Source organism: Cervus canadensis, chromosome 17 (genome assembly GCF_019320065.1).
Source record: "Cervus canadensis isolate Bull #8, Minnesota chromosome 17, ASM1932006v1, whole genome shotgun sequence".
NCBI lineage: Eukaryota > Metazoa > Chordata > Mammalia > Artiodactyla > Cervidae > Cervus > Cervus canadensis.
In genome coordinates, this window is record NC_057402.1 from 11,169,245 (window position 1) to 11,185,635 (window position 16,391).

Consider the following 16,391-nt stretch of genomic DNA (forward strand, 5'->3'; position numbering starts at 1 on the left):
GGTCCATCTAGTCAAGGCTATGGTTTTTCCAGTAGTCAAGTATGGATGTGAGAGTTGGACTATAAAGAAAGCTGAGCGCCGAAGAATTGATGCTTTTGGACTATGGTGTTGGAGAAGACTCTTGAGAGTCCCTTGGACTGCAAGGAGATCCAACCAGTCCATCCTAAAGGAAATCAGTCCTGAATATTCATTGGAAGGACTGATGCTGAAGCTGAAGCTGCAATACTTTGGCTGCCTAATGCGAAGAACTGGCTCATTTGAAAAGACCCTGATGCTGGGAGGGATTGGGGGCAGGAGGAGAAGGGGACGACAGAGGATGAGATGGTTGGATGGCATCACCAACTCAATGGACATGAGTTTGAGTAAACTCTGGGAGTTGGTGATGGACATCTGGGAAACTTCACCTGTACGGGCCGAGAACCTGACACCATGCCCACTGTGCAGGTGCCAGGCTGGAGGAGGATGGCAGTATTACCCCTGCCTGCTCGGAACCCCATGAATGCTGCTTACCTGGATCCATGTCCCTGGAATTCCCAGAAGGAGAACTGGATTTGAGGTAGGAAGCTTGGGCTCCAAAGCCCTACGTTCCAGCTGCCTGTCCTCATACAAGCCTTTCCCTTCCCCTTTTTGAATCATAATTGCTTCATCCATCATACTCACATGTGGGTATCAGGTACATAGGGGCATCAAGTCCTTTTGGAAGGCTCGAGGATGCCGAAGATTTAGTAAGTTAACTCAACAAAAAACGTTCTTACTTTCTAGGGCTGGTGTCAGGGCAATGCTATGAGATAAATGATAAAAGGCAAAGTCTCTGGATGCTGTCTGACCTATGGGGGTGGGGGATGGGGGGTGGGGAGTCTGGCATTGGCTGCAGGAGAAGGTGGTTCCAGGTGAGCATCACCCGGCTGCCCTCGCCTTCCTAGAAATCTGGTCAGGGAAGGGGTGCTCGCTGGAGCTGGGTGCTGTCCAGGTGCCTCTGAACCACCCACACCAGGCTGCAGAGCCAATGGCTATCTTGGGGTGAAGGACTGGAGGGGTCTCCTCCCCACTGCCCGCACCTACCCAGCACAGTTATGGCTCCCACAACACAGTGAAATGGGTTGTCTCATTCCCATTTTTACTGATAAAGGAGCTGAAGCCCAGAAGGGGAAGTGACTTGACCAAGGTCACAAAGCTAGTAAGTTGCAGAATTCAAACTAGACCTAGAGTTCCTGACTCTCAGATCTGAGATCCTTCCACTCCTACCTGGGTCCGGATTCCCCCTGCTAAGCTCCATACCTATGGAGAATCTGTTGACGTGGCCATAGGGACCCCCAAGGACAGAGAGTTTGGCATAGAGCTGACCAAACATCTCAATGAGTTGCAGAAATTTTAGAACAGGAAGAACCCTTGGAAACCTTCTAGCCAAAACCCTCCTTTTGCAATGGGAAAACTGAGGCCCAGAGAGAGACAGGGATGTGGCTGAGGTCACAGAGCACTTGAGTGTCTGGGAGACTATAACCCAGGTCTCTGGCTCTTAGTCCAGTGCTCTTCCCCCTTGGCACTGGCCTGGAGCAGAGAGATGCCCTCAGGTGGAGGCATCAAAACATTAGGCCAGGCACTGGGTGTCAGCACTTCCGGTCAGGGCAGCACCACAGGTATTGAGTCTCTCCCTTGTTCCAAGGCAGGGGTAGAGCTGGACTCCAGGCCTGGAAAAGCCAAGGCAGGGATCTTAGGCACAGGGTAGCGAAGGAGGTGTGGGAAGCAGGGTCTGGCCCAGGCGGCTGGGGGGACCACCTGGCTGCATGGTGCCAGGATCTAGTCCATCCCGCCGTTTAACAGACAGAAAAACCAAGGGCCTAAGAGAGGAAGATGCTCATGGCTGAGCTGGGAAATGAACCCAAGTCTCTTGATTCCCAGTCTTGAGCTATTTATACAATAAGCAAAATTGATGTTGTTGCTGCTGCAAAATAATAATAATGGTAGAGGTAGGAGATCAGGTGGAACTTTATAGGGCAACAGTTGTTACTCTTAGGGCTGTGACAGTAATTGTGTGTGTGTGTGTGTGTGTGTGTATGTGTGTTCAGTCGTTAAATCATGTCTCAATCTTTGGGACCCCATGGACTATAGCCTTCCAGGTTCCTCTGTCCATGGGCTTTCCCAGGCAAGAATACTGGAGTGGGTTGCCATTTCCTTCTCCAGGGGATCGTCCTGGATCTGGGATTGAACCCAGTCTCCTGCATTGGCAGGCAGATTCTTTACCACTGAGCCACCAGCTAAGCCCTGGTGACAGTCATGAGAAGAATATCTACCGAGGACTCAGCCCATGTCCTCATCCCCTGCCCCTCCTCCACCCCGGACGGTGCTCCCCTGCCCCACCTGTGCTTTATGACCGGTCATTCTGCCAAGTGATGTTCCCAGTCCCCTGTGGAGCTCTTAGAAGAAGTGTGATACCCAGGCCACACACCAGAATCCAGAGATTCTGACGTAATGGGTCTGAGATGGGGCCCAAACACAGTCCTTTATAGAGAACCAATTTTATATACTTTTAAAGTAGATATATTATTGTGGTATAATGTACTCACAGAGAAGCATACAGATCACACTTGAATGGCTCCAAGGATTCAAAGGGAACCAACCAACAGTAAATCACTTAGACCAAGAAATACAGGGGACATCCCTGGCAGTCCAGTGGTTAGGACTTCCCCATCCAATGCAGGGGGTGCAGGTTCGATCCCTGGTCAGGGAACTAAGATCCCACATGCCTCAGGGCCAAAAAGTCAAAACATAAAACAGAAGGAAGATTGTAACAAACTCAATAAAGACTTTTAAAATGGTCCTCATCAAAAAAAGTCAAAAAAATACCGTGTGACTGGCCCCCTTCATGGGCCCTCTCAGTTAACTCCTAAAGGTAACCACTCTTCTGACATCACCATAGATTAGTTTTGCCTGTTCTTGAACTTTATACAAATTGAATGGTGTGCGTGTGTTCTTTGTTATCTGATTTCTTTTGCTCAGTTTGGTTCATGAGATTCATCCTGTTAGTGTGTGTAGTGGTGGTTTGGGTATTTCAATGATGTCTACTATCTGTTATGTGAATATACCACAATGTAGAATGCTAATAGGCATTTGCGGAGTTTCCAGGGGGGTTATAATGAACCGCACTGCTATGGACACTCTTGAACTTTTCTTTTGGTGAACATATGTACACAAGTCTCAGGCATAGAGCCTGGAGTGGGATTTGAGGGTCAAAGGAAATATATATGTTCACCATCAGCAAATGCCATCCCATTTTGACACTCCTGCCAGGAGTAGGGAGCATTCTGGTTGCTCCACATGCTCTCTAATCCTCATCATTTCCCGTCTTCTTCTCTTGAGCCATTCTGGTGGGTATATAGCAGTATTCCATTGGAGTCTTAATTTACATTCTCCCCACACACTTAGGAAGTGAAGTGCCCTTACCTCTGGTGGTTGGCCATTTAGCTGTTTTCTTTGTGAAGTGCCTGGCATAGTCTTTTGAGTATCAGTCAACTAGAGCCACAAGAATCCTACATACCACAGCACCCCCAGTAAGAATTCATTCTCAGGAATTCCCTGGTGGTCCGGTGGTTAGGACTACATGATCTTAATGCGGAGGGCAGGGGTTCAATTCCTGGTCGGGGAACCTAGATCCCACAAGTTACATGGTGCAGCCAAAACAAGAAAACAAACAAAAAGAGTTCAGTCCGGTGTTCTGGGTCTGCAGGTCGATGGGCTGATGTAGGCCAGGCCAGGCTGGGCTACTCAGCTTCAGGCTGCAGGCCCGCTGGACACAGCTCCTCTACGCGGGTTGGGCTAAGGCTGCCCCAGGTGGGTTCACCTGGGGGCCCAGCTCAAGGGCAATGGCTCCAGGGGGGAGTCCTGGCGATGGCAGAGGAGCGAGTGCACTGCACATGCTCGTGTCAACCGGCTGCTTTACCACGTCCACCAACACTCATTGGCCAGAGCAAGCTACAAGGCCAAGCCCAATCTCAGTGGGGAAGGACAGGGGAAGAGGAAGGTGAATATTTGCTGAGCAAACCAAATTACAGCCCTGGTATTTTGCATATATTTTTAAAAGACCTTATATGACTCTAATCTTCGATCAAGGCTCAGAACCACTGACCTAGAGTCACACTGCATGTCAGCCAGTCAAAACAAAAGTCAGGCTTAGCTGATCTGACCTCATTTCCTTAAAGCAGTTGACTCAAGCAAAGTTCATTTCTCCTTTAGGCAGTTTTTTTTTTTTTGAGAAGACAGTCCCTGGAATTAACACGGCAAGTGATTTTAACAACTGATTTTTAACTAGAGCTTATGATTCATCTCTAATAATCTCAACTGTAGTATAGGGCAGGGAAGTGGGGAATATGGTGTTGTGGATAATTGGAAGGAAGGAATGTGAGCACAGTTGTGTAAGTGCCGTGACGGCAGGGATTCTGTCTGTTGGTATCGTTGTTATATCACCAGTGCTTAGAAGAGTGCTCAGTAAACAATCTCTCAATTAATGATGCATGCATACATGCATAGATAGACTGTCTGGGATGGAAAAATAAACCGTGGATGAGTGGATGGTTGGTTGAATACATAGATGCATATAGGTGGATGAATGGATAAATGACTGGGTGGGGGACAAACAAATACATCAGAGGTTAAATAGTGGAGAGATGGGTGAATGACTGGATGGTTGGATAGACAGATGAGTGGATGGATAGGAGCATGTATGGTCGGATGGATAGATTATTAGAGGGTTGGACAAATGGATGGAGAGGAGAACAAATGGGAGGGCAAATGGATAAATGAGCAGGTAGTTGGACAGCTAGATCCGTGAGAGAATGAATAATTGGACAGGTGGGTGGTTGGTTGGATGGATAGTCAGGCTGGCAGATTGATGAATAGATGAGTGGATGGATGGATGGATGTATAGATGAATGGGTGATTGGGTAGATCATATGACAAAATGAAAGGATGAAACATGATTGTGTGATTGCTACAAGAAAGCATAGCCTTTCCTGTGCATAAACACAGCTACTTTCCAAACTCTTAGTCACCAGGAATACTTTGGTCTCCTCACAGAGTTTTCTGGTTTGATGCTTGCTCCTTCCTGCTGAGTGTCTTCTGGAGGCGGAGGTAAGGGGTGTAAGAGGATGGCCACGGAGATCAGTGCTCGGGGCAGACCGCGCGCCATTGGGCAAGAGGAATACAACCTGTATAGCAGCCTGAGCGAGGACGAGCTGGTCCAGATGGCCATTGAGCAGAGCCTGGCTGACAAGACTCGGGGCCCTGCCGCCACTGAGACCACTGTGCCCACACGTGTCAACCGCGAACCCGCCCACTTCTACCCATGGACCAGGTGAGCAAGGGGATCCAATCGGGTGCAGATCCCAAACACTGTTAACCCAAGACCAAAGTAGCCTGGTCTCTAAGATGTATTTTCACACTGTAATGACTTACAGTTGTTATCTAAGCCTCCTGAGCTCTGAAGGTGCCAGGCACTGCCCTGGGTACTATATGCACTTTGCCTCATTTTATCCTCTTAAGGACCGTCTAGGAGGCTCTATGCTATATTCCCATTTTACAGATGAGGAAACTGAAGCTCAGGGTTGAGTGATAGTCCAGGGTCACACAGCTGGCAGACTGTGTTGCAGACATGGAACTTATCTGGTTCCAAAGCCCATAGCTTAGTCTTGCATCACTGGCTTTATGATTGGATGCAGTGGAACTGAGGTGCTGAATCTGGCCAGAGTTTACAACCCTATCTGTGCTGTCTCCCTGGAAAAACATGTCTGAGAAGCAGTAATATCTGCCTGGCAAAGCCATCTTGCTTTCTGTTCTGGCTCCCCCATCTCGGTATGACCTCATCATCCCATTAGCCGGACCATCTACAGCAGCACCAGGTTGCATCAATAGAACTATGATGTGGGCCTCAACTGTAATTTCACAGATGCAATTTGAATTTCCCAAGAGCCACTCTAAAAGTAAAGAGAAACAGATGAAATTAATTTGTATCTAAAATATTATCATTTCCAAATGTCATTAATATGAAGCTTATGAATGAGATACTTACATCCCCTTTCATATCAAGTCTCTGGAAGCCAGTGTGTATTTTGCATTCACAGCCCATCTCAATCCAGACTAGCCACATCTCAAGGGCTCACTAGCCATATGTGGCTACATGCTGGACATGTAGCATGTCCAGAGACAGAACTAGATACCTAGTGCCCACTTCATAGGAGGTGAGAAGCAGGGAGGTTATTGGGATCTTAAAATGGCACTGGATCTTATAATGCTTTTAGAAAAGAAGCATATACATTTTAAAAACTGCTTTTGCTCAGTACGGAGTCCAAGTAAAGTGTGTATTTGCAGGAATTTTGTTAAATTTTATTTTTATTATTTTTTTATTTTAACACCAGAAACATTTTGTATTGGAGTATAGCTAATTAACAACTGGAGTATAGTTGTGATAATTTTAGGTGAACAGTGAAGGGACTCAGCCATACATATACATGTGTCCATTCTCCATGGGGGTAGGAAGTGATATAACAGTTGTGTGGGTGTTTCCTTGAGGCATGGGCCTCAAATCTTATTGTTTTCAACAGCCAATTGACTTCCTGTGTGACCTCCAGCAAGTCACTTAACCTCTCTGAACCTCAAACAATAATAGTAATAACAGCAGCAACAATAAACAGATTTTCTGATGCCCAGAACCAGTGGATAGGGATGAAGGTGGGTGATGGTACACTTTGACCCTGTCCTCTGATGAAAGGGTGACTTTGGCCCTTTGAAGGCTAGACCACTTCTGCCAGGCAGGCTGAGCAAAGGCCTGGGATGCCCACCACTCAGGCGTCCCTTCCCTAAAGGGGCAGGCAGGCAACCTCCTCAGATGAAGGCTCCAAGTTACTGAGCTGTGCATAAGGAAGTCCCATCCTGGGACCCAATCTGAAATGCAGAAGTCCAAAGCCAAGATCATGGTGGCTCATGTTCTAGAAGCCCTGGTTCCTGTTCTGGCCGGTTCATCCTAAGTCAGACCACAGGTTCCTCTTTCTCAGGGGGATCAGATAGAGAGCAGAGCATCCTCCCCTCATCCCAGCTGCAGCACAAACCATGCATCCCGGGGCCACCTCTGCAGCCTTCTCCCCAGTGTGGGAACCACCCCCAGGAGCCCTGAGGACCCTTGAAAATAATAGCACTGGGCCCTGACCTCCTCCTCCTCCTAGGGGTAGGAAGTAGAAGCCCATCGTGGGGTGTAAACATTTATCCTGAAAAGAAACCTCTCACACAGCAGGGCAAGGACTTAGGCGAGGCCATGTGGTCCTCACCTAAGACCCAGGCGGAGTCGAGCAGGGCAGGAGGACTCGGCCTGCCTCTCCTCACCCTGGAGGTGACCTGCGGCCGCCTACGTTCTGTTCTGGCCTCTCCTCTCTGAAAGGAGGCAGAGCTGCTGGGAAAGCAAGTCCCTTCCATGTGATTTTTAATGAAATTCTCCTCCTCCTGCCCTGCCAGCTCAGCCCACAGGCATTCACCTGACCCTGAGAGAAGCCAAGGAAGGTGGATGTCTCGGGGTCCGGTTTACATGTGACAACGCAGGCGCCCCGCAGGGCCAGGACCCAAACCAAGGTCTGACCCGCCTCGAGTTTCAGACACTTAGCCAGCTGTGCTGATGCTACAGAGGCCTCTGTCTGTTTTCTGTCCCTCCTCCACTTCCAAGTGCTCTCCCCACTGAGATTCAGGGTCACCCCTGTGTAAGAGACACACGGGCTTGCGCTCACACTCACACACAGCCTGACATCTAAGTCCGATAGAGTCCTTGAACACGTTTATCCCCGAATATCACCGTGTCCATTAAGTGCACCCACAGCAGGTCTAGAAGGCGGGCATCACACATGCCCTCAGAGGCGCCCCGTGGCCAGCCCCTCTTCATCTTTGAGCAGGCTCCCCGGTCAAGCAGGTCGCATTCTTACTTTCCTGGCTGTTTACTTCACTGCCCCGACAATGACTTACAGCTTCTATCTTTTTATTTCTGCCGTTCACCTGTGAGCTCCTTGGAGGCCGGAGCCTCACTCGTCTTTCTTCCTGTGAGGCCCTGAGTCTAGCACATGGGGCCTGACCTGTGGCAATACCACAGAGCTCTTTGTAGGCAGATGAATGGGTGAATGCAGACCCAAGCGAGGCTGTGGCTGATTAGACCGGAAAGCGAAGCGGGTGTAGAATGGGTTTGAATCCTTCCTCTGTCACTACTGGCTATGTGACCTCAGGCAAGTGACTTGACTTTTCTGAGCCCCAGCAGCCTTATCCCTAAAATGGTAATAACAAAACTTGCCTAGGTTCACCTTGCACCTTTTCTTACGAAAAGCAAATCAGATGAGGTAGGTGTTGAAGCCCCCCCGCAACATCCTGCCGCCTGAACGACTTCCCCCCACTTCCTCCCTGCGTACCCTGACTGCTCATCTCATGACAGCCTCCGTTTCCTGGACAAGCTTTTGTGTCCCTGTAGGAAGACATTATCTGGCCTCCTGAGAGTGTCCCCAATGACCCTGTGTGACCTCCCTGGGGACAGGGAACAGATATTATTCACTTTTGTATCCTCAGTGCCTGGCAAAGAGCCTGGATCACTGCAGATGCCCAGGGAATGTTTTTATACAAATCGGTGTACTTTGAATCCAATAAAGTTCTCTAGAAATACAATTTATTGTTACCTGCTTGTGACCAAAATGGCAAATGTGGACATAAAGGTCAACTGGCACTTTGGGATCCTAGAAATGAAAGCCAGCTCAGCATTTCAGAGAAAATATAATACTCCTTCTTAAAGTCATTTTCCAATTTGTTTCTCTTCTGCCACAGGGTAAAGGGTTAAACCCTGATCCCTGAACCCAAGGTAAAGGGTTTGGCTTGAATACGTATGAAGATCATTTGCCAAACCTTGGCCTACTGAGGACTCCCTGATTGGAAGACGAACTTCCTATCCAATAAAGAAACAGGGTTCATGCACTCATGAAACAGGGAGTCCAGGGTTACTGATATAAACCAGTTCAAATGGTGGGTCTAGAAGGCTGAGTCTTCCAGTTTTTAAACTTCTGCATTTTATTTAAGGTTACATTTCTAAGAAGATGAAAGCATGAGGCAGGAACTTGCTTGAGCTGATGTATGCACAGCTGCAAACAATTCAAAAAAGCCACTTTTACTGTACAGTTATGATGTTCCAGCTTCATTCTTGGCACTTGGATGTGTGAATCAGGCCTGATCCCTGCTTTCCCTAAGCTTGCAGTCTAATGAGGGCAAGGCTCAAAGGTACATAATGATCGAATAGGATGGATGCAGCAAAGAGGCTTGCTTCAGTGTCAGAGGGACACAGAAAGAGTTGATTTAATTCTTAGTCTAGGAAGTGGGCTTTGCAGGATGAATAGGAGTTCGTCAAACAGGCTAGAGGAAGCAAACGTCTTTGAGCTTGTGTCCTCATGTGCAAAACGGAGCCAATTATATCTCCTTCACAAAGTGGTCTAGAGGATGAAATGAAATACTTTGTGCCATGCCCCTATCCTAAGACTAGGTATAGAGCAAGCTCTCAGTGAAGCTTAGCCTTAGCTGGGAAGGCAGAAGTTGCTGCATTAGAATTCACATTCTCCTCTACATATGAGTACTCGCTGGCCAGCCCAGAAAGAATGAGTTGGCCAGTGGATGAGAGGGAAACAGAACCCTCATGGCAGGGGCATGGAGGTAGTGATCCCACGTGAGCTCTTCATCTCTCTAATCATGAGGACAGAGGGCTGGTTCTCCAGGAATCTGAAGTCTTGGCCTACAACCACACACCACCAAGACTGCCATAGAGGGTATTACCCTTTCAAAGGTTTCTGTTCGCTTGTTTTGTTATATTCATTGAAATTTATCAAGCATCTACTGTGTGCTTCGCTGGGGGCTCAAACAGTAAAGAATCTGCCTCCCATGCAGGAGACTTAGGTTCGATCCCTGGGTCAGGAAGATCCTCTGGAGAAGGGAATGTCTACCCACACCAATATTCTTGCCTGGAGAATCCCATGGACAGAGGAGATTGGCGGGCTGCAGTCCATGGGGCTGCAAAGAGTCAGACACGACGGAGCGACTAACGCTTGACTGGGTGCCAGACCTTGTACTTGTGACACCTGCACTGGACATAGGGTTTGTGTAAGGCCCAGATGAGGGAGCAGGTATCGGACGCTGCTTGGTAGGGTGGTAGGCACAGCGGAGAGTCTTGTTGTCAGCTCCCTCCGCTATGAAGATGCCTGCTTGCCATCTGCGTTCACCCAGGTCCAGATCAAATTAACACTCTTCCTGGGACTGGCCTGGGCATCTTATTAACTCCAACAGGACTAGCTGAGAAGTTAGGGGACCTTGTCATCACTGCTCGGCTCCCCACTCTCACCGAGCCTGACCCGTGTCTGAAGCCAGGATCAGGATGAGCTGGATTCCAGGACAGGGACGTGGTGACGGTGACACACCCCCAACCCCGACCTGCCCGCCCACACAGAGGACAGGGGACCCTTCCTGGGCCCCTTCCAGGTCATGACCTGCGCCCACATCCTGCCAGGTCCCTCTCACCTCAGATTACTCAGCCTTGGTGGTTTTCTCTGCTGGGAATTTCCCTGCTTCGGACCTGAGGGGAAGTGGGGCTGGCAGGCTTGATCAGAAAGAACACGGAACCCAGTCGGGGGCCCAGCGTGCTTTCCAGCTCTGAGCACTCACCCTGTCTGCCCCTCCAGCCCAGTTAATGCCTGATTTCAGAGCCCCCAGAGCGAGCCCTCTGGCCTCTCTCCCAGACCCTACCCTGTAGCCTAGTGGTGGTGGGTGTCCTGGCCCCCCAACACTGTAGACCTCTGAACATCTTGAGGATCACATCAATGATCTGCACCGCTCGGGCCTAGCGCAGGGCGTAGGACCAGCAGGACCTGGGAAGTTCTCGTTGAAACAGACCTGGTCTGTCTGCTTCCTCCTCCACCTGTGGGAGCAATCCACCCTCTGCCTCCATCCAGGGAGCCGGGAGGATGGAAAGGAGGTGCTGCCCTGAGACTTCATGAGGGAAAGTCACCATCACCACCTCACTGTCCCTTTCTTGCTGTTACTTTTATGCCATCAGTGAAATGTCCTCATTTCCGGGTGGGAGTGGGCTGTTATCAACGCTTTTTACCTGGCTAAAAAGAGTCTAACAGCAAAAAGTGATGAGGCCACACATGGACCCATGATGAGCATGCCTGGGTCCCCAGGACCATGCCGATGTAGAAGTCCAGGGTGTTGTCACGACCCTCGGGTTGGGGACTGCCGCTGTGCCCAGAAGTATCCCTTTTCCAGGGCCGGGAATAAAAAATACACCTGCCAATGCAGGAGACTCGAGCTCAATCCCTGGGTCGAGAAGATTCCCTGGAGGCGGAAAAGGCAACCCACACCAGTATTCCTGCCTGGAGAATCCCCATGGACAGAGGAGCCCGGCGGGCTACGGTCCACAGGGTTGCAAGGAGTCAGACATGACTGAGCAACTGATCACATATACACGCAGCAAGTGCAGCAATGACGCTGAACCAGCAGCTCTTGGGGCTGGGGGAGGGGACCCTGGCAGGGCCAGGCTCTGAGCCCCCCTCCCCAGGACATGGCCTTAGATGTGTATGACCTCCTGAGTTTCCACGTGAGTTCACTGCAGGGAAAGCTGCACCACCACCACAGCAGCGATGGGACCCCTGGTCTGGTCCCGCCTCCTCATTTTGCAAAACAGGAAACAGGCACAGAGGGGTGGGGGCTTGTTCCCAGTTGCAGGGCCTGTCAGTGTAGAGGACTGAGGGCCAGAGAGGGGATGGAGGGGTGGGAGAGACCAAGCCTCTGGGGAATACAGCCCATGTCAGAGCTCCGTGGACAGGCAGGCGGCGACTTCGCAGCTGCGTGTGGCCCTGGGGCAGATTCTCACTTCTCAGAGCCTCAGCCTCCACGTCTAGACAAGGCAGTGGCATTGGCATCCACTCTAGCCTTCGTGGCATCACACTCGGCCTCGCGGTGCTCAGGAGCAGGTGGGGGAGAAGGAAGGTAGGAAGCGATGACCGTGGTGCAGTGATGAACCACATGGGACAGGCGCTGGCGTCCTGCCCGTCTCTCTGCTCCTCACCCTTCCCCGAGTCCCCGCCTGGCTGAGAATGCCCACAAAATCTGCAGGGCCTCGTGGTCACAGTTCCAGCACCTCCGTGGCCCACAGGGGCCTGGTCACCTACAGCAGCATCCTCCCAATCCTTTAGGGCACCCCAAGAGGGGCGCAGGAGACAAGACTGGGTCCTCTGGGGTGTCCATGGCCCCAGGGCCCCCAACCTGCTGGAAGAGGGGCCAGGAAGCCTCGTTCCCATGCCAAGTCTGACCAATTCAGATCTGTACAGTGGCCACCACCCCTCCTTTTGACCCTCCTGTCCCCACAACAGCCGAGGAGGGTGGGAAACCTGAGCCCAGAGAGATGAAATAATGATATGATCAACGGTGGACACGTGTTGAGCCGCGTGCCCGGCCCTCTGATAAGCCCTTTATACTGTTCACACACTCAGGCCTCACCAGGCTAAATCCCAGAGAAGGGGCACCTGTTCAAAGTCACATAGCCAGGAAGTGCCAGAGCTGGATTTGAACCCATGTCAGTCTGACTCCAAACCCCGGCTCTCATGACCCTCATGCATCCTTCTGCTGTACCCTCTGCACTCTTTGTTCTGACCCTGGGATGGCAGGACCCTCTAATGAGGAGCTGGCGAGGTGCGGGTGGGTCACTGACCTGGCTTGGCACCCCAGCTTTACTCTCCTTGTCCCCCACCCCGGTGAATCTCTTGTCCATCTCTTGTTGGGACCCAGCCCAGCCTGCCCGAGACTGAGCGCTTTTCATCCTGGGACCTGCCACTGACTACTTCTCACATCCTCTGGGTGAAGAATGTCACCTTGCTTCCTATCTGCCCCGTGGTTGGCTGGGGAGGGGGACCTGGGGTGTGGGGTGAGGTTAACCTCATTGTTGTCTTATATGGTCATTTAAATCTCCCAGGGCTTCCTCCAAGGGCCAAAAATAATCTGGAGACACAGCAGCTGCGTCCAGACACAGGGAGGACCCAGCCATCTGCTTTGGTTCAGAGCCCTGTATCTGTCTGTCAGTCTCCCCCTCGCTCTCCCTCCATCCTCGTTCCTGCCTCCGGCCATGACCCGCTTCTCATACGCGGAATATTTTTCCCTGTTTCACTCCTGCCCTGCACCCTCCAGGTCCGCAGTGTCTCCTGAGAGCGCCCCGACCTCAGCCCCCAAGGGCCTGTTCCAGGAGGTTATGCAGAAATACAACCGCAGCAAGTCCCAGCTGGCGTAAGTGCCCCCCGCCGTGGCCCCCAGACCATCCAAGCTCACCCTCCTCCAGACGGGTTGGGGGTGGAAGGCAGGCCCACGGGCCCCAGGAAGGGACCCCCCCAGACATACACCTCTTCCAGGTATGTCCCCCTGAGACTCAGAGGCTCCAGCCAAGGCAGGCTTGGTGGTCACAGACTCTATCCTCAAGGAACTGCCAGCCAAGCTGAGCTTGTGATTAACCCCTCAGTGCGTCCCCGCCTCAAATGGGCCCTGTGTACTGGATTCACCCCACAGGGCTCTGAACCTGGGGACCCAGCGAGAGGGAGATTGGGGGGATGGCTCCAGGACCCCAGAGGCTCAGAGCTGAGACTGATGAATCAGCTGCTCATCTGTCTCACTTCCCCCCTGCCATCAGCGTGGGTCTGTCTGAGCACATCCACAAAGCCCATACCCGCAAGTTTGGTTTTGCTTTGTTGCTTTTATTTATTAAGCGCCAGGTGCTAAAACAGAGAAACAATCCGAGCTGCAAGAGGGGCTGTTTGCCTAGTCCTAGGATGCTGGGCTAGGTGTGTCCTTGAAAATAGCTCTGTGCTAGTTCTGTCTCTGCTCCCCCATATCGACCCTAGAAGCAGCTAAAAGCCAAAAAGGGTCCCATCACTGGAGCCCCTGTATCCTTCATCACTTACATTGTGGGGAGGAGGTGATTGGCCAATGTTTTACTTCCTCTCAGCCCTTCGCAAGCCCTGCCATCCCCCCTCTCCCTTGGTGCTGCAGGTAGGGTTTTGATCGTCTCGAAGAGCGAGACCCAGCTTCTGGTCTCTGCGTTGCTCCCACTTCCTGTGCAACTGTCCACGAGTTGCTGTCCCTCTCTGAGTCTCCGTCCTGTGTTAGGACAGAGTGGCCTCCAGGGTCCTGTGTGGCTCCTTAGTCTTTAATGGCCTGACACCCCAGCAGCTCGCCCCACCCTCGAGGCGGGCACTCTGGCTGAGCTCACAGACAAACCAGCGGTGTGTGCGCCTGAGCGCTCCACGGTCCTTGCACCACAGCTGGACGAGACCCAAGCTGGGCAGCGGGTCCTGAGAGTGTTCTCATGACACCGCACACCACCACGGCCACAAGAACAGCCTGCCCTCATCCCTTCCACTTCAGCCGGGTCCCACAGGAGACTTTCCGGGGGAGACGGGGCACCTACCCCACTGGGGCCTTTCCTGACACCAACAGGGGCTGCTCTGGCCGCTTGTAAGAGGAGCTCATCAAGGTGGCAGTGATGGCGTTGATGGGGACTCCAGGGCTTATCTGGTCAGTTACCCATCGTCCTTGCTGGATCTGTAACTTAACCGGCATCTGTGCTCTGAAGCTATTAATAAACCAGAGAGGCTGAGAGCCGGGAGGAAGTGCTGCTCTCGCCGGAGGAAGCAGCTGGGAGGGTGAAGGGGCTGGCCCTGCAGACGCTCCGGGCCTATCCCGGCCCCTGACAGGGATGACGGTCCTGGGACAAGGCTGGCCTCTGGTCTCACCTCCTCCATCCAGGAGATGGGAACATATATGCAGCATGTTTCTCAAGGGTGGAACCACAGCAGTCGTTATCCTCACTGACTCTCCAAGGATGGAGGAAGCCAGCTCAGAGAACGAATGAATGAATGAATGAAGTGGCTTGGATGAGTCAAGCTAAGAAGTTATCTTTCACCTTAGCCCTGGAATCTTTGACGTTCACGAGTTTTAAATTGTGAAGGCTTCAGATGTATTTGTCCTCCAGGCATTTAAATCTTTTAGCAGCTAAAAGTTCTAGGGGTGAGGAGAAGGATCTGGAGTAAGGAAAAGGGTTGGGAAGACCCCAGAGAGATGCTCACTGTGAATAGTCCCACTCTGAGGGGTCTGTGCCTTCGTCTCAGTGCAAACAGGCCCTAAGGTGAAGGCATTTGGTAAACTCTGGAGCACTACGTGCAGGGAAGATGTTTAATTATCATTAAAAACTCCCATGGGGCTGGTTATCCATCACTTTGGAGGCCAGCGCTGGATGCCCGAATCCTCTGGTACAATGGTCTTGGTGCAGTAGCCGCAGGCACTGGAAGCGGCAGGGACAGAGGGGTGCAGCAGTGAATGAGCTTGCCATGTTTTTAGTAGAGTTTCCCTCTGTGGTACCCAACTCAGAGGTAAAGATGTAGAAACGCTCCAAGTTCAGGGGGCTCACAAGGGTATGGAACACAGGCAAGGCCTGATCCAGAGCCCCCATATTTATTTTCATAGGTTGATTTGCCTCCAAATAGGGCTTTCCCGATAGCCAGTTGATAGAGCATCTGCCTGCAATGCAGGAGACCCCGATTCGATTCCTGGGTTGGGAAGGCCCCCTGGAGAAAGGAGAGGCTACCCACTCCAGTATCTTTGGGCTTCCCTTGTGGCTCAGCTGGTAAAGAATCTGCCTGCAATGAGGGAGACCTGGGTTTGATCCCTGGGTTGGGAAGATCCCCTGGAGAAGGGAAAGGCTACCCACGCCAGTATTCTGGCCTGGAGAATTCCATGGACTGTGTGATCCATGGGGTTGCAGTCAGACACGACTGAGCGACTTTCACTTTCACTTTCATGCCTCCAAATGCTCAGAGGAAATCACTGCAAAGTTGTTTTGAATGAGATGCAAATAAAATTCCCAAAGAAACAAGCAAAAATCTAACAAGGAAGAAACTGTTTTTTGGGAAATAGAAGAGATGAAGGAGTGAAAGAATTAGGGGTTTGTTTTGTTGGGTTGGTTTTTTGTTAGTTTGCTTGGTGAGATTTTAGTTCCCTGAACAAGGACTGAACCTGTGTACCTTGCAGTGGAAGGGCAGAGCACTAACCACTGGACCCTAGAGAATTCCCTGTTACGGTTCTTAAATTCTGAATTCTTCCTCCTCCCTCCCTCCCATCCTTCTATATTCTTTCTTGCTCTTTCTTTCAAGCAGCAAATATTTATTAAGCACCTGTTATGGACCAGCTGCTGAACTGGGCCCTGGGAATCAAATCATGAGGGATAAAAGAAAGACACAGGCCCTATGGTCTTGAAGCTCACAGTCCAGTGAAGGAGACAGAGAGATGGTGGGCGAATGATC

General features: G+C 51.2%; 1 protein-coding gene across 2 annotated transcripts in view; it reads left to right on the forward strand.

The window, feature by feature from the left end:
• The window catches only part of ASB2 (ankyrin repeat and SOCS box containing 2), a 47,848-nt gene that overhangs the window by 9,032 nt on the left and 22,425 nt on the right, over positions 1 to 16,391 (forward strand). The window contains exons 2-4 of one of the 2 annotated variants that reach the window (XM_043489773.1): positions 445 to 556; positions 5,071 to 5,347; positions 13,231 to 13,326. In XM_043489773.1, coding sequence (XP_043345708.1) covers positions 5,142 to 5,347; positions 13,231 to 13,326 — 302 coding nt within the window. In that variant the 5' untranslated portion in view covers positions 445 to 556; positions 5,071 to 5,141. The remainder of the gene's footprint in view (positions 1 to 444; positions 557 to 5,070; positions 5,348 to 13,230; positions 13,327 to 16,391) is intronic. The other variant, XM_043489772.1, reaches the window with a different exon arrangement.